We start from the raw sequence: 24408 nt of genomic DNA, 5'->3' as shown, positions 1-24408 counted from the left end.
TGTAACACACAGTGTAAACAGCAGCCCACTCACACTCGGTTCTCTGGCGGGGCTTTGCACCCCTCCCAGAAAAAATCCTCCTGATACAGAAGGTAAAAGGTGAACAGTTCCTTGCAAGAAGAGAAAAGTGAACCTCTGACAACTCTGCAAGCTGCACCAGCAGCTTCTGTAGCCCTTACATCAGCATTTCTTTTGTTATTGCACTCGAAGCTTTGCAACTATCCACACAGAAAATCCAGCAGTGCTGAGGGTCACACACCTTCATTTTGGCCACAGTACCACCTCCCTCCCAAGGCATGCTAAGACACTTGGACAACATGTCTGTGACCAGTGCTGCTGCTGTCCCAGCAAAGCCCAAACTCTGCTTCAGGCAGTTACCAGCATTCTCTGCTTTTGCTTGGGAAAACAGAAAACATTATCTGACCGAATAACCTGTTCTGCAAGTGCTGTCCTGCCAATCTTTGTGGTAACTTTACAGGGCAGTGCTTTGCCCAGCATGGAGTACCCCAGCACAGCCAGCCCCACGCAGGTTTATCCTGGAGGAGAGAAGTGTTCAAGTTGAAAACCAGTAGTTGCAGTCAAATGTGAGGCACAGGGGAGCACTGTCAGAACAAAGAGGGACATCCAGAGCTACTCACCAGGATGGCATCACCTACACTCCTGTGACAGCAGTGACATTTCTCTAGGGAGCACAGGCACTTTGGCAGCCCTTTATTTACTCAGCCCTTTTTGTAGTTAAAAATGTCAGAGACCAGGCAGGAAGAAGAGCTCTCAACATCTCCCCCTCCAAGCTGCCATGTGCCAAGCCAGAGCAGCACACTGTGAAGCCACTTTGACACGGACCCTGATGCTTTTGCAAGGAATAGATCACACCTGCAGAGAGGCTGCTGGCAGAAAAGTCAGACACATGCCAGACACATGCTGCCCAGAGAGCCATGAGCCTCGGTCCCTGTCCCCACAGCCCTCAGCAAAACCACGTGCTAGCCATCAGCCAGACCAAACTTGCAAGACTACTTGGTTCTTTACAGCCAAGGGTGGCAGCTTGGAAGAATCTGGACTGAAAAAACTGGACTTCATTGCTAAATTGAAATAATTTTCTGTATACATACGTGGGTATGTATATGTTTTTTCTTCTTTAGGGAAGAAAACAAATACTTTGATAATTGGATTAGAAGACTGGGAAGAAATAACGGTTTTCACTTGTGCCTCACTAGAATACTTTATGACTAGTATTAATGAGTAAATATTGATAAAAAATAAATCACTCTGAAAATTGATGCGGAAGAGATGGATAGAAGATACAGTTAATAGCAAAAATCCCATTAAAGGTCATTATATTAGAGCATACAATAGTAAGTCCACATGCCACTGTGTAGTACAACCTTAACAGAGCCATGCTTAAGCTGAAGTCCAGGCCTCAACATTGCCCACCTATTTTGTTGTTTTACATCCTTTCCTATACCTTCAAATATCCCTTTCCTCCTTGGAGTGCTGGATGACTTCACATAATGTCTTCAATAGATTGACTCCAAAAAGGAACCCATGAGGACCACAGGAAGAGTACATGCCTACAACCAAGTGCAAAGAACTCTGCTAGCACCTAAGCACTACTAAATGGCAGCGTTTGCAGCTCTTGACACTTGCTTCTGACTCAAATTAGTTGTTCTTCAAATATCTGTATCATACAATTAGAAAGTACAGCATCATCAAGAGAACATGGATTTTGCATTTCTTGACCTTTTTCCTACTAATTTTCAGCAGACTATTTAATGTTAAAATTATACATTGTGAAATGTGGTGATTCCAGCTGAGAATGCACAAGTAAGGCTGGCATATATAGGTAGTGGTATTAATTAGCATGAAAACACTCCAGCCAGCAGGCTAGGTGATATCTGCATTCACCTGGATGACTTTATTCATTAGCACGATGTTCTTTTGGGAAAATATGTCCAAGAAAAGTCCTTTTACCTCAGCTATAAGAAGTGCTTCACAGCACAAATGTCCCATTTCTAGTTACCAGTTAGTTATCTAGTTAGTTATAGTTAGTTGCCACAAAGACCACAGTTACTGCTCTGCAGGCACTCTGTTCACTGGGATACATTCAGTAGAAAAATTACAAGCTTCATCACTGAGTCAGTCCTGGTCTGCAGAAAGTATAGTGCCAGTAAGGTTTTGTTTACAAAGTCCTTTCATTCTGTGTAATTCTCAGACTATTGCAGATTTCATACGCCATTTGCTGTGGTACCACTGAACTTTTTTAAAGAATGAGGTCTGACTCCAACTCCTCTGTAATTTCCTTAGTTGGGACTGGTTGACATGTTTGAGAACTATCTGCTTCTGTTTTAAAAATAACCTTCCTACAACAGAGTACACCTTGTGGGTTGGCTTTGTAAAGAACACAACTTTGGGGCCATAACCAGCAGTTTTGGTACAAATGGCTAACATGGAGCATCACCTGCCTCCTGCTGCAACACATCGCACCTGGGCAGCCAGAGCTGGCAATCAAACCCTTGCTCACAGCATAGCAGATTAAAATCCTAATCCCAAATTCTTTGAACACTCATAAGGTTCATTAACTTCAGACCCTGGTATGTACACAAGAGAAGCACCAGCATGAGATGAGAGGTCAGGAGGTGCCAGACCTTTGCTTTGATTTGGTGTGACTTTGTTTCCTCATGCCAGTGAAGTTCATGTCAGAGGGTAACTTGGAGCAGAGTTTACCAGGTGTTTAGGTGTTTAGTTACATCAACCATGTTACCAGTGTTACCAGTGTGTCAACAAGAAGAAAAAGAAAGGTTTTAACTGTTCCCTCAAACTCCTCCTTCAGAAACAAGTTCAGTGCATTTTTTTGGTCTACCTTTCCTTTTTTTTTCTTTACCTCTCCAGGATAATTTAAAATATTGAGCAATGTTAGCAATCATGGTTAGGCATTCCCTCAGACAGCAAAATGTCCATGACCCAGAAAGCATACTCTGGCAGAAAATAGGCACACAACAAAAAGCAGAAGCGTATCAGAGCTAAGCACTCTAAATCAGCTTTACACAACTCAGAGGAAGTTTTGGGTAGGATGAGGAATGTAATTTTCGTGCCCAGTTAATGTTCTGTGAAGTATCAAAGCTCTCCTAGCAGACTACAAATATGATGAAATGAAAACAAACATAATTATTTTATTACAAAATGATGTCACTTTCTTTTTTCTTAAAAGCAATCCTAATGTGAAGCAAAATCTCCCTGCTTTTTTGGTTATCTGCTTTGGGAACCACAGATCTCCAATATATTCTTTCCCTGCTGGCAAAATGCCCATTTGAATCATGCTTTATTCCAACACATCTGCAGCTTTAATGCAGTAATTCAGACAGTATGACAAAGCCACAAAACGAAAATCACTGTCTGTAATGACATCTGTAATTTAGAAACTTTGAGGATAGAAAGCTTGAAAGTGGCAGGCAACAGTTTCTGCAAATACCAAGAGAGGACTGATGTGTGTGTGGGTATGTAACATTCTTTACTCTTAACCGCACAAATCTTGATCCTTGCCCAGTCTGCAAGGCAAGGCACATGTAATCTTAGTGACATGGGTATCAAATTATTTCCTAAGAACGCATTTTTTGAATGCATTAAAAGTTTTACCATGACTGAGTTGTATCAGGAATCACACATCAGTGCCCACGGAACTTCAACAATACTCCAGCACTGTGCAAGGGAGCTCCAAGGAAAGCATTCCTGCTGGGACAGTACCTACATGGTCTACGAAAACTGACTTATTACTTAGCTACTACAAAAATATCTCTGAAAATAACATCAGGGGGTCCACTACTTCCACCTGCCTTCCAGCCATGCAAAATGTTAGGAGGCTGCTTCAGCACTCACATCTAAACCAAACAAGACAAGGCCGTTGCACAAGGTTGTGCAACTTGTGCTACACAGGCAGACTCACAGTGGAGTCCACCCAAGCTCCTGCATAACTCAAGACCTTAATCCACCCAACTGCTTTTACTGCTGGTAAAGCTCTTACGTTCCTCAGCTGAGCTCCTACAAGCTCCAGTGCCTTCAGCTGAAGCATAGCTGAGTGGAATTTGGTTAAACAACTCTTTTTAGGATGTAGAGGAACAATTACATTTTCTAGCTCATTTTCTTGAGTTGCAGCATCTCATCATTAGCACCAGAGACGCTAAAGCTAACAGTTTGCTCTATCACCTAAACAAGATCTTAGGCCAAATAGCTCCCAAAACTGCAGAGATTAAAAGACTGCAGAAGCTTGAATTTGCACAACCAGACATTGCTTGGCAGAGTGCTGATTTGAAGACAAAGACCATATATCCTTTGCAAAGATACCATCTGCCCATCGTTAGACTCAAATGCACAGATGGAATCCGTCACTTGGCTCTGAAATCCATCACTGCTTCAGCTGCATGAGCACAAAGCAAACAACCAACCTTCCACCTATAAGAGTGTACCCCATTTGCCTCCTTTCCTTTGTTCTACACTAACAAATGAGCCTAAGTTCCTGTTTACTGAGGAAGGAAGATCCACGCAATAGAAATGCTCATTCACATCTGCTGGAAGGGTTGATTTTATGCTTGCAATGACTAAATCATTGAAACTGAAACATCTCACAAGCAGAATAATGACTAAGTAAAATAGTGTCTTTCACTTGTACTCTCACTGAAACACCATGGGTCTGGTTCTGTATTGCTATGATGCAGGTAAAGGCACAAAATGACGTGCTTACATTTAAGCCTTTTACTCAGAATTTTACCTAAAAATGTAAATATTTGCACTTCACATTCTCCCATATTTGGGTAAAATACAGTTACAATTGCCTCTTTCAACAACAGAATAATTAAGCCTTCCAGCTTATGAATTGTGGGGGAGAATATTTCTCTTACTTCTGAGGCTCACCTACACTTGGGACTGAAGAGTTCTGACAGCTTTTTTAGACAGAATAATTCTATGGATACTAACCTTGGAAGCACAATGGAAGACAAAATGTACACATAAAATAAAAAATTGTGGTTTGTATTTCATACACAGTCCACACAGTCCACCTCAAGATATCATTATTTGAAAGAAATTAATCTTTCAAATATAATAATATTAATAATATTAATAAAAAGACTTGTGATGCTGGCATTTTTAGAGGATCTGAAAGCAGAGCATACAAAATGGATTGCTTTTGGAGATAAGGTCCCTAAATCTGTATTTAGACACCTAAGTCAAGGAGTTAGTGTGTAGACTCTGCAGACTCCTTTTAAGGCCACATTTTGTATCATTTTAATCTTAGCCTAAATATAAATATAAAATGAACAAATTTTGTAGCCCTGGTGTTTGAACTTATCACCTGGCAGTGTCACCTTCTGCACAATCTTCTTCTAGGGGTGGCCAGTCAGCTCAGAGTAGAAGCAGAATCATGGCAAAAGCTGTGGCCCATCCCCTTCCTTCAGGCATGTGCAGACCAGAAAGCAGCCCCAGCAACACAAAAACACAGGGAAAACACTCTGGAGGAATCTGTTTTTCCTTCTGTGGAGCACAGCAACTTTCCTAAACAGCCTAGGGAAGAGGCAGAAGTGCAGCCAACAGATCAACTTTGTGACTGAGCTGCTCCCCTCACTGCAGGGAAGAGCTGTCTCTGGGATAAAATAAGAATGTTATCTTCCATCAGCTCTAGCATGCATTGCCAAAAAAGGCACAAAAAGCATATTGCAATGGTCTTAACAACTGGCAAATAGTTTCATGTATTATCTCTGAATTTATCTCTCTAAAAAGAACTGTGAAATCCTCGTGAACACTGATGAAGGGGAGGTGGGGTGGTGCGGGCAGAGCATGCGCAAGGACGTTTGTATACAAGACTACAGCAGAACTTGTTCATGTGAGCACTTTAAGCCCACTTGGGCATTGAGTCATACCTTCAGATACAACACACACAAGGTTGTGCTTTTCTCACTTCACTTCTCTGAGCAGGTGCACAGGAATTTCTGAGCAGCAACGCCAGTCTCGTGTTCTCAAGACCACAGGGTAAATGCTGTTTTATCCTCAATCCAATGCTCATTCAAACCAGGCAGCAAATCATTAGCAGTGCAGGTGAACTTCTGCCTGCATTCACCAAGGCTTGAAAACATGCAGGTCACACTCTCCTATTCGTACACTTGGAATAAAAGAGGCACACAGCAAATAACACAGCAAAGAGCAGCACCAACATACTTGCTGCCTGCACAGGAAATAAAGTGGGGCTTAGGAGGAGGGCCAAAAGGGACACATGCTCCACTCATCCACAAGACTGGCTTTCTCACCACAGCGCTCAATCCCTTGGGACCTGAAAGATTTATGATCAGTAGCAAGTTCTTGGACTGCATATGAATGTTTATCTATGTAGATCAATGTGTCAAAATATCATCCAGAAACAGTCCCTTCAGCCCATACTCCCATGGGCTGGAGTCCAGGTCACAGTAAGAGCTTGAATCTCCCTTTTTCTCCAATACCTCATTAACGAGAACTCCTCCCTGGCCATTTGGGAGTGCAGGAGCTTTTTGATGTTAACAGAGCTCATTGCCAACAGCATGTGAACACCAAGAAGTGTGTAAAACAATTGTTTTACAGCATTCTTAAATGTCAGACTACAGGAAGGTTAGCCATTTAGCATTTTAAATGCTATCAAGATTTTTGGACAGGAATTGGAGACTCCTGATAAAATTTCAGTGTTTTCCCTAGATGGACCCACTTCCTATCTGTTCCCATAAGTAAAGCAACACCATTTTCCCCAGTTGTTATTAAATTCCTTCTGTTCATATAAGTTCTTCTGTGTGCTCAAGAAACTTTTATTTGGTGCCAAACCACTGAGTGCATCCTAGAGCACAAACTCACACCAAACTGCACTAACGCCCATAAAACAGAACTGTGCATTGCTTGCAAAAGCACTTAACTTTTCTTTCACACACACACATCAGAAGGTTGTTTATGTGAAGATGAAGGCTTCCCTTGAAGCCCTGCATTCACAATATGGGACAGGATGTTTCTGGCATGAGCTCTCCTGATGCTGACTTGACATCTTCCTTGTTATGACTGCAAATTCCTATCACTGTAAACCTAACTAATGACTCATGAGAAAAAAAAAGCAAACAGAAAAAGCAAAAAGAAAGAAAAAGAGAATGAAACCCTTTTAATTGCAGCGTCTGTAGACACAGTGATACACAAAATGTCTCAAATTTAAAAGCAAAGCAGTATCCACTGAGAAATAAAAAAATGAGTGAGTTTTTCATTCCTAACTGCAAGTATTTGGGGACAATGAACAGACAGAATATTGTATGTAATCAAAAAAACTGCCTTTTTAAAAATAACCTTATTCTGCATTGTTTGGGGAAGCACTGTTGAACATGACATCATGCACATGCAGCTATGGACAAATACAGCCATATTTTCAGTGAACTAAGCAAAACAAAGGGATTAATTCTCTACAGATATATCTAAATTATGAGGCTATCACACTTTTACAGATGCATTTTAATTATCTCCTTCCTAAGAGTGTTATAAAAGACAACATTTCCCACTTATTTCAAATGAAAGTATCCCCTCCTGTCTCTTATACTTAAAAACAGGACTGCCCTACTGCTTCTGATAGCTGAATCTTGGTGTACTTCTGACCATGGCATTTATTCTAGGAAAAGCATTCTAAATGTTATCCCCAAAATATCTATCAAATAGGAATGGAAGCTTTACTGTCTACATAAAATATTTATGTAAATGTCACAGAACCCTCTTTTCTGTCAGTATTAAACACATAGCTACTTGAATAATCACAAAATTTCCCAGGCAGAGCTTCAGCCCAGAGAACAAACCAGTATCTTATTACAATATTTACCTTAAACCCCTATCTAAGGCCAGCAGCACAGATATTATTCCTACCCTGACATGCTTATTATGCCTTTGGCTCTGAGTGTAGTTTGCTAGCTGTGCTGAGCTCAATTCCCAGCATATTCCCCTTACACAGGCAATTTTGGTCCAATTGAGCCATGTGTCCCAGTGTACAACACTGTGGGGAGAGGAAGCACCAGCTCTGCCTTTTCACACCACGGCAAAGGTGCTGTAGCTGCCATGGACTGGAGTAAGAACCTAGTTTAAACTCTTTTTAAAGGGAATTTTATCTGCTCTTGAAGAAGTCTCTCTGTAAGAGAAGAAGGTGGAGTTTGCCTCCCTGCTGCTTCCACCCAGCATTCTGCCCCAGCAGGGCCAGGGAGAGGGACAGAGGATTTGGCAAACTCAAGTCACTGGAAATAAGTAATTGTGATGCAAGGCAACCAGCACACGTGTGCAGCAGGTAACAGTCTTTTCAAAACCTCTGAAAAAAAGTTACATCTGATCATCATTTCAAAGCACTGCAGATGGCAATATCACTTCTGTGATCTTGTGGCAGCAAGAGAAATCAATACCACTCAGTGTGGAAGTGTCAGCAGAAATGCTCAAAAATCTTAATATTTTAACAATTCCAGGTTCTGAAGGACTCTTATTTGAAAATATTTGCTGCAACAGCCTCTGAATTTTTAAAAACATATAAATCCAACTGTGTTTTTAGAACACATGGTAAGTTCATAAACAGTGGTTAGTTTTTAATTTTTTCAATTTTTTTTAATGCTAAACTCAGTTCCTCTATGGCATTTTAACCCAACTGCAGGGCCACTGAAGGGGCACTGCAACAACAGTAAATATATATTTAATTGATTTTTATTATTCAATCTAAAGGAAATTCTTTTTTATTTAAAAACAACAGCATTATAAACTGCAACTGCAGAGATGTTTTGAAATTACAGTTTAAATAGTATCATTAAGACATGCTTTACTGATGTGCTCTTAAGGCAGACATAAAATGAAGCTGTATCTTCAACTTCTCTCTACAGCACCAAATGTTACTAAAAAAGCAAAACCAATTTCCGTAATTTCCCTATGTTCCCTAAAAATGTTTTAAATTTAGCAGAACATTAATTTGGAGGAGATAAGGCAAGACAGACCACATAGTCTGGTCCAAAGGGGAAAAAAAAGCCACAAAACTTAAGAGACCACGAGAGTCCTTTCAGCAGAGCTAAAAAGACAGTCTAGACTAGATAATACCACCAGGGCCAGGATCACCAGATCTTCAGAATGACACTCAGAAATGGAGACTATCAAAAGGAGGATGGTGTGCAGACACTAAAATGTAATTTTTCCAGCATGAAGTTTTCTTTACCCAGTTGTCATGGAGTATGTAAAATACACTACTTCTGTGTTCATATACATGTATTTCCCCTCCTTCAGAAATGATGTCCTCAAGCAGACCCTTCTTTTTAAGCTGGACAAAAATCAAGAACTACACATGACTTTTAAGTTTTCAGAAGTCCTAAAAAATATTATAAATAACCAATTTGTGTTTCTTTTGCTTTTAATATTCCTGCCTGCTTACAAATGCCCCCGTAAAGCTAATTGGACACCATGACATTGGTTAAAGAAAATGCTTGAAATTAATCTAACAGACTGCTGCAATAGAAACTTAAAACCATACACCCTTTCCATAAATAATACAGAACTTTATTGCCCTCCTTTAAACCAAAGCACTTCAGACATTGTTTGCTGGAAAAATTCCCCTTTTCAACTTCAGTATGGTTCAGGTTTTCTTTGTCTTCTCATAATCTCTGATGGCAGAGGGAGGTGAAATTCGTGCAGGAGTTGGTCAGAAACCCCAAACTCCCTATAGTTATATTGTTACCCCAAGAAATCTCACGTAGCCCACTGAGTTTTAATACTGAATTGGCAATACCGAATTGGTGACAGGGCAATTCTTCTTTTGACACAAAGAAGGAACTTTGAGACCCTGTTCAAAAATTCACTTTTTTAGCATGAAAGTACTCAAAAGCTGAAGTTTGCTCCTCTATTGTCCCTCCAAAAAGATGTCTCATCTGTACTGAAAGGGAAACATTAGGTTATGGATTCAAAGAAGCTGTCAAGAAACACAAAGTTGACTTAAAAGTGTTATTAGGAAATTGTTATGGGCCCACTGTTAGCAGCAACATGAGGGTTAACTCAATTTGTAGCAGTATTTAAAACAGCTGTGGAACTTTCCTCCTCCACCCAACTAAACAACAGAAAATCTTGTCAATAAATGAAAAACACCACACGTATTAAAGTGAGAGAAACCATCTAAACTTTCAATATTTTTCATCCTCATTTTTTTTAATCCAAAAGATTTGTACAGCATTTTTAAAAAATAACTTACAGGATCAAAAGGAAAATAAATGCATAGCTTTAAATCCTCAGAATACAACCTCCCCCTATTGCGGAAGAGTTCAAAGTCATAAAGTGCTGTAGATATGACCACACATCAGACAAATAATCTAGTAACTAACTTATTTTTCTGGTTTATTTAACAGTATTCCAGGTTTAGAACATTAAATAAAAAAAATCTCACAGACAATGGGTAAGACTAACAATGGTTTTGCTTTTTTTTTTCTTTTTCTTCTCCTTTTTTTCAAAGAATGCTGAGACACATCAATTGAACCAACTACAATTTTATTTTGGATACCAAAAAATAAAAAGAAGCTGGAAGGAAGAGAGTAGTGCATTGCACTGATCTCAGTAAAACTCCTTGTAAGCGTCACTGTTTATGTGCAGCCCTAGGAGGATGAAGATGGACACAATGCTGCCAATAGGGGAAGGCCTGTTTATGTGCAGCCCTAGGAGGATGAAGATGGACACAATGCTGCCAACAGGGGAAGGCCAAGTGCAGACCAAGGGTGCTCTGGGCTTTGCCTTGATTGTGAGGGCACAGCTTCAAATTCTGCTCACGTAAGACAAGATTCACACCAGCATTTGTGCAGGTCCTGGAGGGAGGGCTTGCAGTGGTGCGAACAGCTCCTGCAAGTGATGACCGCAAAAATCAAGAGCTCTTCCTGGCAGACTGCTGGGGTGTCACAGGAGCTCAGGTACCTCACTCCCTTCCATAATTTGATTTTGTTGCCCTCACAGATAGCAGATTTACTTATGGAATTTTAGGCCAAGCCTGCGTTTTTGCGCCTTGGGCAGACATATACATCTCTACAGTGGACATGGAGAGTAGCAACATTCAACAGGATGCACAGTGCATGTACTTTGTATAAGTGCAAATCAGTTTTCAGGGGGCTGGAAAGTGAAACCCCAGGTTTACTAACAGCCAAACACAGGCTGCACCACTTGCTAACTGCATTTTTCCCAGGCTTAAACATTTTTCTATATGTAGTTGCAAGTACTTCAGTGTTCTTTCAGCCTAACCTCTGTCCTTTCCCTTCACTCACTCATCCCTTCCCACCACCTACAAAGAACACAGAGGCCTCAAACTTCCAAAAATTATTAAAGCAATAGATTCAATTCCATCGCCATTCCCATTTCGGTATGTTCCTGCTGTCTGTGCTCTTTTTACAACCCAGTGTCCACAGGTGTCATTGTGATGAAAAAGCCCCAGCTTTCTTCCTCCAGAACAGTAACACATCGATATTGCTCAACGTAGTTGTAGACTAACACCAAATGGGGGGGGGGGGGGGGGGGGGGGTGAGACACCAGTAACAGAAATAAAACCCCAAGCAAACCTTGATTGTAACTGGAAAATGCCAAGAGTTCTCCACTGCATCTCAGAAAAAAAAGCTGGTGCATCCTATTTTGTGTCTAGCGTGAACTCTGATCCCATTTACGACCTGCAGTATTTCATAAGAGATTTTGGGGGGGAGGGGGGAATCTCAGGTTGGTTTCTTTTTTCTTTTTTGTCAAGTTCTCAAAGGGGCTTAAAACACTTAAGCTCAGAGACACAAAGGGAGTAGTTACAATACACAACTAATCAGAAACAGGACTCAAACATTAGACTGGATAGGACTGAAGTCCACTCTACAAACTGAATTAAAAAGAGACAGGTGAAAAAAGATTTTTAAGTGCTAACATAACAAAAAACAATTTTAAAGATTCACTAAATACATGTGAGGAAATTCAGGGGTCCCCTTCTTTTAAATATATTTACATAACATTAAAGCTTTTTATTTTGTTTTCTTGCCAACAAAATTTTCAAGCTACCCTGGGCAAAGTCCCCATTAAATGAAGAGGTTAAGGATTTTATAACACAGATAAACCATTAGACCAGTAGCCTGCGGACGTCTCCCTGCCCTCTCCCCCTCCCTCCCTCACCAAAGAGCTGATGCCTTGCCTGCTACACACCGTGTGGTATCAGCCATGGCATCGGCACAAGGCAAAGGTAACACAACACTGCCTCGACCCCACACTTGGTTCCCACTTTGCAAAAGCACAAGAGACTACAATCAGGACTTGCTTAGACACAAAGCAAAACAAACAAAAAAAAACAATTTTGCCATTTAGCTGCAGTTAAATGGTAAAACTGGACTAATGCGGACACAGCAATACCAGTTTAAGTGTTCAAACCATTTACACTGCACTGGAAAGGAAAATAAATTATCCTGGTATAAATGCATCCACACTACAGCCTATGCCAGCACAGTATCAGTTAAAATAATAACACATCAGTCCCCTAACCAACAGAATTATACCAGCTGAACTCTACTAGCATAGACCAGACCTAAGACATGAGGTAGTGAAAATCAGGCTCAAGATCTTTTTTCATTCCATAGCAACAATATATTCTAAAAATATTCACTGCTCAGATCTATGGATTTTAAAAACATTTTAAAATCCAAAATTTAAAGCTAGCATCCTGAGTCACACAGGATTTACAAATGGAGGCATAAATTTTAAAAAACTTCCTCAAGGTCCTAACTCAGGAAAATAATTTTATGATAGAAAGCACATAAGCATGTGTTTGTCTCCCACTGAAACAAGTGGAAAGGAAGCACATGGATAAGTGCTTTCTGAAATCTGGGCCACAGTCAGAAATCACGGTCTTTGTAGAATTTATTTCCTCATTCATTTCAGTGCTGTTTGATCACAAGTCATTCATGTTTTAAGACAGTGGGAAAAACACAGACAATGGAAGCTAAATCAAGTTTGTTACAACTGTTCAATATTTACAGCATTCATAGCATACAACAAAAGAATTTTTGGTAACTTAAGACAAATACCTCTTTTCTTTGTCATTAAATGTACCGCAGCAGTCCTGTCAAACAAACCCACTGTCTCGAATATTAAAGAAACTGCTGTTTATGTTTACTGAGTCATTTAAATTAAAAATCTGTTCCTGTTCCAAACCCCACTCTCCTTCATCTTCATCCTCCGGTTCTGCCTCAGACCCATTGCGACTGTTTTCATACAAAAAGATCTGCTCATCCACGTGAGCCGGGGCTAACCGGTTTCTCTTTGCACTCACAACATTAGCAGAAGAGCCAAAAAGGCGTTCAGGGAAGACCCTTGTGGCCAGAATACACCAGTATTTTTGAAGAACCTTTGGTAAAACTGGAAACAGCGCTAGTCTGTCAGACCACCACTTCAATGGGTCTTCATTCAAACCAAGGACCTTTTGTGACTTGAAGTTGCTCAACTCCTCAACGATTTGGGCATGCCATTCCTCCTGGTCTTCCACGCCTCCTGTCTGGCAAAAGATCTCTGCAAGCATGTTGTTGATGACACTGGTAGGAGGAGGAGTAGAGGAGATTATGATTTTTTTCATAGGGGGCTCTTCTGAAACAGTGAAGAATTTCTCCTCAGTTCTAAAACTATTTTCTTTTACTTTCTCCAGCAGGCATTTTGCTTCTTCCACCACTCTGTTTTCCACCTGCTGCCTCTCAAAGGCTGAAAGAAAAGGCAGTTTCTTGTAGCGGGGATCCAAGAAAGTTGCAACATTGAGAAACATGTCTATCTCAGGTGTGTGCTGGTAGGTGGTTGACAACTCTTTAGCAATCACCTCCTTTGCCATGCTGATTTCTTTCAAATCGTTCTCTTTGATGTTCAGAGTGGTATTCAGAAGCATGTGGAGAAGTGGCTTTACCATACTTATCGTCGGGTACTTTGAAGCAGACATCATCTCTGCAACCTGCTTGAAAGGCTGGAGCAGCTCCACCAGCCCTTCGATTGTATTCCACTCACTGGATTCCAGCATGAGGTGGTGGTTGTTGCTGTCCTCCACGAGAACAGCCGCAATGACAAACTGCTGCTCCTTGAGGCGCTGAAGCATAGCGAGCGTGCTTCCCCACCAGGAAACACGGTCGCTTACCAGCATGCAGTGGAGAATATTCTGCTGCTTCTGCTTTTCGCTCAGCATGTACATGGCGACCGTAGACTGCTGAAAATACTCCACCAGCTTTCGGCACCTGGCAAGAAGGCTGCAGAGTTTGGGGAGCTGAAAAGCTTGTTGTATTCCTGCGTTAAAAGTGTGCCCCAAACAAGGCATCTGTACGGGAATATCTAAGAGAGAGCAAGCTTTTACAATGTCTTTACTGTAATCTGTCGTAGCACCAAAGACTTTTGTATTGATCCCCCACTCAATGAATGTTTCATAAAGGACTCGTGTAATGGTCTCTGCAGTGTTATCCTCCGGTACTTCGAATGTTTTCAAACACCGTGAATTCACAGCCAGGCAGTTGGCAGGACTGCTGCTGAGAAAGTGAACTGCCACAGTTACATATGACCTGTTCTGGTTTTCACTCCTCCACATGTCCGTGGATATGCCACACCAGAGAACCTCAGTGAGCTCTTTCAGCACAATTTCTCTAATAGCACTGTACTTTTCAGGAATTGCTTTTGTACAGAAGTACTTCCGGCTCGGAAGTTCATACCTGGGGTCCGCTGTTCTCAAGAGGGCCTTGAAGGTAGGTTCATCGACGATGGAGGCTGGATACATGCCCTCACAAATTAAGCTGATGACTGCAGATGTCAGTTCCTGATGTTTTTTGTTTTCATAGTTCTGGTAGGTCTTCATGATGAGGCTATCTTGAACAACCTGCTGTGATGACTCCGGCTTGATTTTTGAAAATGCTGTGGCAAAGGCTTCCCTCATTTGCTCAGTGTTGCTTTTCACAAACTCACAGAATTCATCGGGGTGGTTCTTTTCAAGGTGGTAGGAAAGGTTGGACGTGTTTCCTGAATAGGCAATCTGTGCCATGCAAATCCGGCAGTAGATCTTCTTCCACTGTAATATGCATCCTTCTGCATTGGTATCAAACCCAAAGTACTTCCACACTTTACTCTTTGCTCTCGGGTGAGCCACTAACTTTAGGTCTGATGGGGAACCTTCTAAACTTTTATTCTCCATTGCTTCTTGGCCACCGTCCCACCTTTTGATCCTTCACTCATTAATGAGTACCTGATAAAGGCAGTAAGATAAAGATACAATGAGAAAGCACAAGTTTGACCACACTCAACTATGTGAAATCAGCGTTTCTGTGAATGTATCAAGAAACCTACTCACTAATTACATTTGCAAATTTAAAGATGAAATTTGCAGCAAGTGTGACCTATCAGAAGCCCACTGGATTGTCAAAAATTAAAAGGGGTTTTAATAGATCTTATTCTACGTGAAACAGAGCTAAAAGACCCGAGTAAGTATTTTTTTTGGAATTTCATAATTCTGGGTAGAGAAAGCCAAAGTACCACCACAGACTTGATAAATTACTGTCACAAGAATTGGTCATCTGCTATAGCATTTTCCTGCCTCTTAATTTAGAACTAGATCAACATCCTCTTGCCAAAGAATTACTAAACTTTGTTGTTAACATTTATTTCAACTGAAACCTGATACTGAAGGAGCAAAGGTTTTCTTATTTGTTTATTTTGAAAGAAGTTTTGTAAGCTTGATCTAATTGTTCCAGCTTTCCCTTTAAAAAAATTGCAATAAAAAATCTGTGATGCAAATTATGGCAATAATCTGCTCCTCTCAAATGCAAAGGTGTTTTCTGACTGAAATAAAAGGAAAAGGAGCTTGAACATACATGCAGATCAACAATACATGTCTGACACCTTTCCTGTCCTTCTTCTTCTGAAATCAAAATCATCTCCTGAAGCACTAGCTCACATTTGTGGTTCCTGGAATAACAGTACATAATAATTACAGGAAAAGCAGACAGAAAAGCACTAATAAATGTTATTATCCATATCAGCTGGAAAATAATTTTGCAGCATTTTCTTCAAAAGGCTACAGAAGTTGAGAGGAGATGACACTAGAGATGAATGCGGTGATAAGGCAAGACTTGGCAATCTGTACCTTGCTATCTGCACAGGAAAACACTTCTTGAGCAGTCACATGCAAGTGCTACTTGAGGCCTACAGTGCCTCTGTGAACAGTACTGGCAGCTGGCACCCACTTGAGCTGATCTCACTTCACCAAAAAGCCAAGTCACAGCACAGCACAATTGGACTAACACTTCTCTATTTCTTCCACTCCACCGTGACAGCAACAAGCCTTTTTCCAGGGCCTTGGCCAGCATTGAGAAGGAGAAGGAAGACATTAGTTAGACACAGATGCAGCTTCCTTCACAAAAATTCAGAGAAAGAGAACAGGAGAGGAACATAAGGAGCATCAGACTGAAAAGAACAGCACTGCTACTTCTCTGCTGCTCGGGAGCTGCACCTGTGCCCAAGCCCAGAAATCCTCAGGTGGTAAGACTGGCTGGTTAGGGCAGGAAGAAACAATCCAACTTTTTCATATTACTGCGAGGGAATATTTAAAAAAAAAAAAAAAGCATGTGTGCAAGCTTCTCTGGGGTGCTTTCTGCTGTTGGAGAACATTCACAAGAAAAGACAGTTTTCTCTCTGAACTACAGCTGGTATTTTGCAACATTTTCTGAATGCCTTGAATGGAAAACCAAAGACAGGTTAACCAATACTTTATCTAAACACAGCTGTTTGTTTAGAAGCAGAATGAGAGATGCAGGGCAAGCATTTTATTGGATTTGTTCTGAAGATTTACTTCTGGGTGTAGACACTTTGCATTTTTTCCTGAGGGAGGGGCAAAGTTCTGCCTACTAGCATGCCTTCTACTGTGATTCATTCAGTGCCTTTAAGTTGCCAGGATAAACTATTGATTCAACATGGTAATGCTGCCTAATTCCAAACATGTGCATATCAACAGCACCAAGGTATGCAATCCCACAAAAACGGATGATTTTGAAAGACCAAGTGGTGTAATGTGTAATGAGGAAACCCTGCCATGCCATCAGATAGTGCACTGACATATCATATTGATACATACTATCATGGCTTTTAGACTCCTCCATTTCAATTCATGACATGCTGTCTTGAGGAAGCACAGAGGCTCATGGCATTTCACTAAATCTTAGGTTTCCCCTGCAGTTTATCTGGCAATTCCTGAAACTAAGGAGGAAGGCACTGAAATAAAAGAGTTGATGCATCTTTAATGTTCAAAATTAGTATGACACACCTTGGATCATAAAATGTTTGTCACCAACTGACAAAGTAGAAGTTATTTCAGAGTATGGGAGTGTTACAGACTCACCCCACTCTTCATTCTTATGTATGTCACAGCTTTGCCTTAATTTTGTGATGTATCAGGCACTTGGCAATAGTGGCCCAGAGTAGCACTGCCACAGCTAAGGATGTGCCACTATAATACTGCCTTCAGTAACAGCTCAGATATAGGCTCCTCATCATGCCTGCCTCTCAATGAGTGTTATACAGCATAACTAGCATTATGAACACAAACCCAAACCCCATACCTCTACTTTCATTCCAGGAGGAGATAAACTTCACTTGCAGAAAAAGCGTTCATAGTCTACTCCTGGCAAAAATAACAGCAACCCTGAATTCCCACCCAGAGGAGAGCACCTTTGGAGAGGCTGCTGTTTCATACCCTTGCCTCCTCCACACAGCTGGCCAACACCACCAGCCAGTATCAGGACAGAGGTTTCTAAGAGCCTGCAGAGAGGATCCTCTGCTGGCTTTGCAGCGAACTCTGCTGCCACAGGACGAGAAGAGTCCAGATTTTCTGGCCCTAGCACCTCATCTGGGCTGTTCAGGGCAGGCTGTGCTGTCTCCTCACACCTCTCAGACCCTTTGTCTCATTCTCCTAACACAAACACAAGACCTCCCTCTCCAGAGCAGGCCTTGGGCCAAAATATTAATGCTAGTGGTGGCTTGTGTCCTGGAAGGCAGCCATGCTACCTTTGCAGGTAGGGTTCAGTTTCCCCACTGGCAAAGAAAATTGGTTCAAAACCCGCAGGACGGTCACTTGGATTGTGAAACCAAGCACGGGGATGTGAGGAAACGTGGGGTGTGCAGACACCCTGCAACCTTAGCTCTGCCTCCCTGTGCATGCACAGCAATGGCACCCTGTGGGTATCACTGTCCCACAACCTTTGCCTCAGTCACCAGAGCAAGTGATTCCTCATTCTGAAAATAACTTAATGACTTTTAGGGGCATGCGTGGGGAGAGGGTTTAACTGCTTGATGTAACTGCATTTTTGCCTGCCATCAATCCTTCCTACCTGGTCATTTCCTTACCCACCTCTGGATGATTTACCTGGAGCTCACACAGCTTTGAGCAGGCAGTGCTCAGGCTCCCACTACACGTTAGTCATATAAAGTAAGAGACCTCAAAATATGAATCAAAATTAAGAGATGCATGATCCTAAATCAACATTTTACAATTAACTCTAAAGAAACTTGGTACAAATGTGGATACTGAGTAACTAAAAACTGAGGAAATTTTTAAAAAGTATGAAATTTCAACAACTTCTAAAAAGAACAGGAGTCACATTTAAGACCTCCTTAACTTGTTCCACATAACCACCTTCTTCAGATAGGTTTTCCTTTTCTACACATTACAGGTTCCAAATTTAACTACAAAGACTTCAAAACTACTATGTAACACTCAGGATTTAGGTTTCCCCTACTAAATTTCAATTAAATATGTACCTAAGAAAATATGCAGGAGAAAGATGCCAAAAAATTCCTTGAGAAGTTTTTAATTATATGAACCATTTTTCTTATCAGTAGGATGACTTTTGGTGATCACATTTCCACTGGTAATATCCTGGTGTCACAATTAATATTGGTTTATCTTTTATCGATCCACTGATTAGATTTGTGCTTTTAAAAAGCTGTTTTAATCAGGAACTTTAGTCATGCAGGGCTTTTTTTCCTCCCTCCAATTAACTAAGATTAAGCACTGTAAAGAAGTCCAAACAGTAATTTCGAAGAAAACTATTAATAGTTTAAACCACTGAACACTAAAACTAGGTATTAGCAGTTACACTGTTTACGCAATTAGTACTCGGAGAAGTATTTTTAAGTTTAACTTAAGTTCCCCTTTATTTCTGCACTTTCCTCTATGCTGATTTTAGTTAGCGAAGCAATCACTGACTACAAACTATGCTGTTTGTAGTCTCAGCTCTGTATTTTCCTTCCCTGAGCTTCAAGATCAGACTTTCAGGTTACCTTTCCTACTCTGTGTTGAGGTGGGGGACATTCACTTGAATAGAGAATGTTATTATTTTTTCAGTTTGCAACTCAATTACCAGTTTTTTGGAGTGAACCTAGATTTCAGAGCTGAAAGTCTTTCCCCAAAAAAATGTCTTGAATTCCATCTATAAAAATCAGATGAACACCAGTAGGATGTGAAAGAACACATGGGTCAGTTTTAAAAGCACATGTGCCAAGAGCACACAACTCTTAAGTTAGGGTAAGGAAAAATAGAAGTGAAACTAGTTTTGTTTACTTGGATTAAAATCTTGAGACCTTCTTTACAACAAGAATAAGAAAGCAAGATTTTCTTGGAAAATTCAGAGGCAGAAGGGCTGCATTGAGACCAGAACCTTTCACTCATCCACAGAGCTGAAGGACAAGCCAGCAGACATCTCTCTCTTTTAAATCTTCCAAGCGAAATCTGCAGTGCTGTTACACAGAGAGTGGGAACTCTGATATGGAAACTGGGGCCAAGGAAGAGGAATGGCTATCTCTGCTTCCCAGTCCTGTCCTTCCCAGCTCCCCTGTGCCACTCCAAGCTCTCCCGAGGAAAGCATCCTGACAATGAAATGCCTGTACTTGTGAGAGTTACGGACACCCCTTAGAAAATATACAGAAAATTTTAAACATACACACCTTTCTAGATTACAGCCTGAAAAAGGCACTCAGGGTTTTCTTACAGGAACTGTAGTTTACTGACCCAAGCTTGTTCTAACAACACTTTTGTTACACTGTTGTTACACTGACATCACTATTTTGAAGTTATTATGGAAACATGGTTCATCTGCGTAAAAAGGTTGCAGATGTTAAGGTGAAGCAGTTCTTCAAGCAATGGTTGGACACAGCGAGTGAAAGCAAGGCAGCAGGTAACTGCCAAGAGGGAACTGCATGCAAAGAACTGGCTGAGGAGGAAACCACTTGTCCTTGGAAAAAAAAGATCACAAGTTAAGGCTCAAAGAAAACTTTTCACATCTGTCAAATCCGTCTTGGTCCCACTTAGGTAAGTGACATTTCCTGGGTTGGATCTTCATTGCCTTCCTCTGGCATTTCCAAATTCAATGCTTTTTTTTTTCACTAGCAGCAAAGAGCAGCGTGCAACAAAACACTGGGTCACATTTTCATCATGATGTTTCTCTGTGGTTCAAAAAAAGATTTGGAAAGTGTTACACACCCTGGGCAAAATACCCAAATTTCCTCTGCCAAGAAACGCTAATGCTAGAAAAATGCTCAGATGACTTCAAACCATATGCACATCTGCCCTTTTTGTCAGCGGGGTCCTCTCGTTTGTTTGAGGGTTTCATTGCTGCCTTCTGGGAATGAGGAAGAGAACCCCAGCAGAAGAATCAGGAATGAATAAAAAGCACACAAAACACTACCCAAGGATGCACGGTGTGATAAGATGAACAAATAAGCTCCTATTGTGCGGCGTACTTGTTCCATCCCCTTCCCAGTACTTCAGATATTGTCTATACCAATATCCTCATCTGCCTGAATTCCTTACTGAAACACTAGGCCCTCTCAATATTACTTTTTTACTATTCCTCTGGTTAAAACTATGGACAGGGCCACAAAGGCTCACTTGCTGTTAAAGAGAGAAAGTTAAAGGACTTCAACGCAGCTGTATGGTCAGCTCTGATGATAACCTACACATCTGCCTGAACTCATAGTTTGCTCTAAGTTTATAAACTCAGAAATGTTTTAGCCTTCAAGAGTAATGCAAGTAGATCATTGGTTTTTTTCTGATAAACTCAAAGTTTCCCCTAAGTCAGCATTTAACACACTGTTGATCCAAATCCGAAAAGTGCAAAAACCTAACTTCTTAAACTAACGACTAGTTAGAAGTCCCTTAGAAAAAAACTGCAAATGTCACTCACTTGCCAGCTTAAAGGCTGTCAGCGAGTGTCAGCCGGTATCAAATACTAAGCTTTTGAAGCACGAGTACGTTCCCCTCCCGGAGCAGCCGGGACAGGGAAGCCGAAAGCGGCAGTCGCGGAGGGCTCGGTGGGGTGGGGGCACAGCGGGCAGCAGGAGCGCCCGGGCCGGGGGAGCTGCCCGCCGCTACCCGCCTTCCAAGCACCTACCTGGGCTGAGGGAGGGAGCGCCCGCGCGGCTCTGAGCCGAGGTCTCGGGAGACACTGTCAGAGAGCCAAAGAGAGGAAGAAGAGAAGCGGGGACCCCCGGACCACGGAACCCCCACACCGCCTCCCGAGGCCACAAGTCAGGCCGGCGTGCAGCCAGGCGCCCGTCCCGGGCCCGGCCCCCCGCCCCGCCCCGCGTCCGGGGCGGCCGCGGCCCGGGGGCCGGACGGGGCGGTGGGGCCGGGGCCTGGCGCCGGCAGCGAGGGCGGGGTGCGGCGGGGGTGGGGAGGGCGCCCCGCCAGTCGCAGCCCCCCGGGGCCGCTGCCCTCGGGCAGCTCGGCGGGTCCCGCTCGGCCGGCGAAGGGGAGCGGGGGAGGAGTCCGGCGGCGGCGCCCGTGCCGGGGCCGCCGCGGTGCCTCGGCCCCTGCCCCGCTTCGGGGGATGCGGCACGGCCCGAGCGCCCCTCGCTATAGCCAAGGTCGCGGCTGCCCTGCCCTGTTCTCTCTTTCCCTTCCCTGTCCGGCCGCTCCCGGCTGGGCCGCGCGGTCTCGGCCCCAGGGCCCCGAACTGCCGCCCTGCCGCCTGCCCGTGGTGGGTGGGGGGAGGCGCGGCAAACTTTCCCCTCTCCGCGGTGGGGGCTGCCGTCCCCCGGCCCGGAGCCGCCCCGCCCCGCGGCGCCGGCTGCGGTGCTCACCTGAGGCCGGGGCGCGCCGCGGCTGGAAGCGGCGGCGCAGCTGGTGCAGGATGACGCGGAGGCCGATGCAGTACACCCGGAGCAAGGGCACCAGCGCAGACAATAGCGACATGGCCGCCTCCCGCCCCGCGGCGGCAGCGGGCTCGGGGCGCGGCGGGGAAGGCACTGGGCGAGCAGGCGGCCGGCGAAGTGTTTCCGCCGGGCCAGGCCGGGCCGGGGGGCGCGGCGCGGCCCCCACCCACCCACGGAAGGGAAAGCGCCGCCGCTGTCACAGCAGCGCCCGGGCTCGCCGCGGCTCCCGCCCTTCTGGGCATGTGCGGTGGCGGGGGAAGGGAAGGGAAGGGGCGGCGGCGGGCGGACCGGCCTCGGCGGCGACAAGGCGGCGGCTCAGCCCCCGCCGGGACGCCCGAGCGGCTGGGCAGGGGGAGACGGAGAGGGGCGGCAGCTGCAGGCGGGGGGAGGCGGTTAGCGGCGTGACAGCCCGCCCGGTGAGGCCGCCGGGGCTGGGGCGCAGGGACTCGTGCTGCCACATCCGTGACAGCTACAAGCCTGTCAGCGCCTGGGCGGAGTGAGCACACGGCGTTGCTTCAAGATGCCGCGGCTGAAAGCGCTCATCGGGTTGTCTCACCATTTCCCTTCACTCTGGCACAAATGAGGGGCTGCTGCGGACTCCTACGGCGTCGCCGGGTCTGGGCACGGCCCCTCTCACCTCGGGCATCCCTCAGGCTCACTCCTCTCGAGGTCTCAGTTGCAGGTACCGATTCCTCCAAATGTAGTTCGGTGTACGGAGCTTTCCTACCTCAGGAGCCGGAATTTTACACCTGTCTGACGAATACGTTCTTTACAATGATAACTGGTGTATCGCATGCTATATCGCGTTTTCAGTTTTAGCCTTAGTCTGAGTACTCGGGACAGAGAAGCGGGTCCTAGCTGCCAGCTCCTGCGTTAGGTGGCTGGTTTCGGCTACAGGAAATAGAGCACCTAGTCCTGATACCGTGGCTTTCATTTGCAGAACCGGTGGGTTTTCAAAAATGCAGATGAGCCTCAGTATCGATACAAACCAAACTCAGTCATTGCACAATAGGAGACGTTGGCCCATATATTCAATTCCAAATCTTTAGGTAACTTTTTGTCTCTGAGAAGGATGGGAAGCCATACAAAGTTCTGAAAGTGTATTTGAAATGCAGTATCCTAGCCTTTAAAAAAACCCCCCCTCCATACTTTCTAAAAAACAATACAATTAACAAGATACTTTTTCAGTATCAGATTGCTCAGCAGAACTGACTTCATGTCTTCTGTCAGAAATACACCTAAAGTAAAAGCATAGTGTGTAGTTGCTCCAGGACAAAACCAACCATTTAATTTTATGGATCTCTGGTGATTTTTTTTATTAACACAGAGAATTAGGCAAACATAAATTATAGACATCATTAAGTAACATCAATGAGAGATTCATTCTTAATGTATATTTTTTGCAACCATGCATGGAGTACTAGAAAGAGCAACACATAAAACAACATGAAAGAAGAAACACATTTACTAAAGGTGAATTATTCTTTCAAGTTATCTCAGTAAAAATCAAATCCTGACTCTTTTATGTTGCTTTACATCCTTTTCTCAGAACTAAACCATTAATGAAAGCCCTTTCAACATTAAACTGTGAAACTTGCCTACAGTGTATTTACACAATCTGTATATAAATAAACCATACTTTCTCAGGTTTTCTGGTATAATAAAATCAATTGATGCATATTCAAGCTACTGCAATAAATACTCCTCTGTCTTTTTTCAGGCAATGTTATCCAAGGAATTAGAGAAAACTGATGGGTTAACATTACAGTCTTATTGGACCCACTACTTTTTCTCATGTTACAAATGATTTTCAGCCCTCCATGGTTCATGAGTACAGTGTCACAGAAAAGATAAGAAAATTTTTTTCCAACAATATATTAAATAATTTTTTTTCTAAAGCATAATGGGGCATGGAGGAAGAATGAAAATAATTACAAAAGGCTGTAGTCTTTGATTCTTTTCAAATAGTCCTCAAATACATCCTTATTTTAATCAATACTTTCTTTTCTTTGGTTTTCAACTGCATCTTATTATTGACACTTCGGTTTTTCTTGCAGTCATTTACTCCAAAGCCCCAAATATTCAGGCTGTAATCTCATCCATCTACTTTAGATACCTCACTGAGACATTATTACCTCAATGAAATTTTAGGTGTCTTAGCCCTGGAAGGCAAGAGGAGCAATCTAATTCCTCAGCTCT

General features: G+C 43.0%; 2 protein-coding genes across 3 annotated transcripts in view; both read right to left on the bottom strand.

The window, feature by feature from the left end:
- DHRSX (dehydrogenase/reductase X-linked) overlaps positions 1 to 22349 on the bottom strand; it is a 161522-nt gene extending 139173 nt beyond the window's left edge. The window contains exon 1 of the mRNA XM_058799907.1: positions 22138 to 22349. Coding sequence (XP_058655890.1) covers positions 22138 to 22249 — 112 coding nt within the window. The 5' untranslated portion in view covers positions 22250 to 22349. The remainder of the gene's footprint in view (positions 1 to 22137) is intronic.
- On the bottom strand, positions 12253 to 22367 carry ZBED1 (zinc finger BED-type containing 1). Of its 2 annotated transcripts, none has more exons than XM_058799905.1 (2): positions 22138 to 22367; positions 12253 to 15250 (listed from the first exon to the last, which is right to left on the bottom strand). In XM_058799905.1, the coding sequence occupies exon 2, from the start codon at positions 15197 to 15199 to the stop codon at positions 13112 to 13114; it is 2088 nt and encodes a 695-aa protein (XP_058655888.1). In that variant the 5' UTR covers positions 15200 to 15250; positions 22138 to 22367; the 3' UTR covers positions 12253 to 13111. The 2 variants fall into 2 exon arrangements, with proteins under 2 accessions (XP_058655888.1, XP_058655889.1); XM_058799906.1 differs by lacking the exon at positions 22138 to 22367 and adding an exon at positions 20002 to 20090.
- Positions 22368 to 24408: the final 2041 nt, after the last annotated feature.

This window comes from Ammospiza caudacuta, chromosome 2 (genome assembly GCF_027887145.1).
Source record: "Ammospiza caudacuta isolate bAmmCau1 chromosome 2, bAmmCau1.pri, whole genome shotgun sequence".
NCBI lineage: Eukaryota > Metazoa > Chordata > Aves > Passeriformes > Passerellidae > Ammospiza > Ammospiza caudacuta.
The sequence above is the reverse complement of the archived record's forward strand: the minus strand, read 5'-3'. Positions and strand labels throughout refer to the sequence as shown.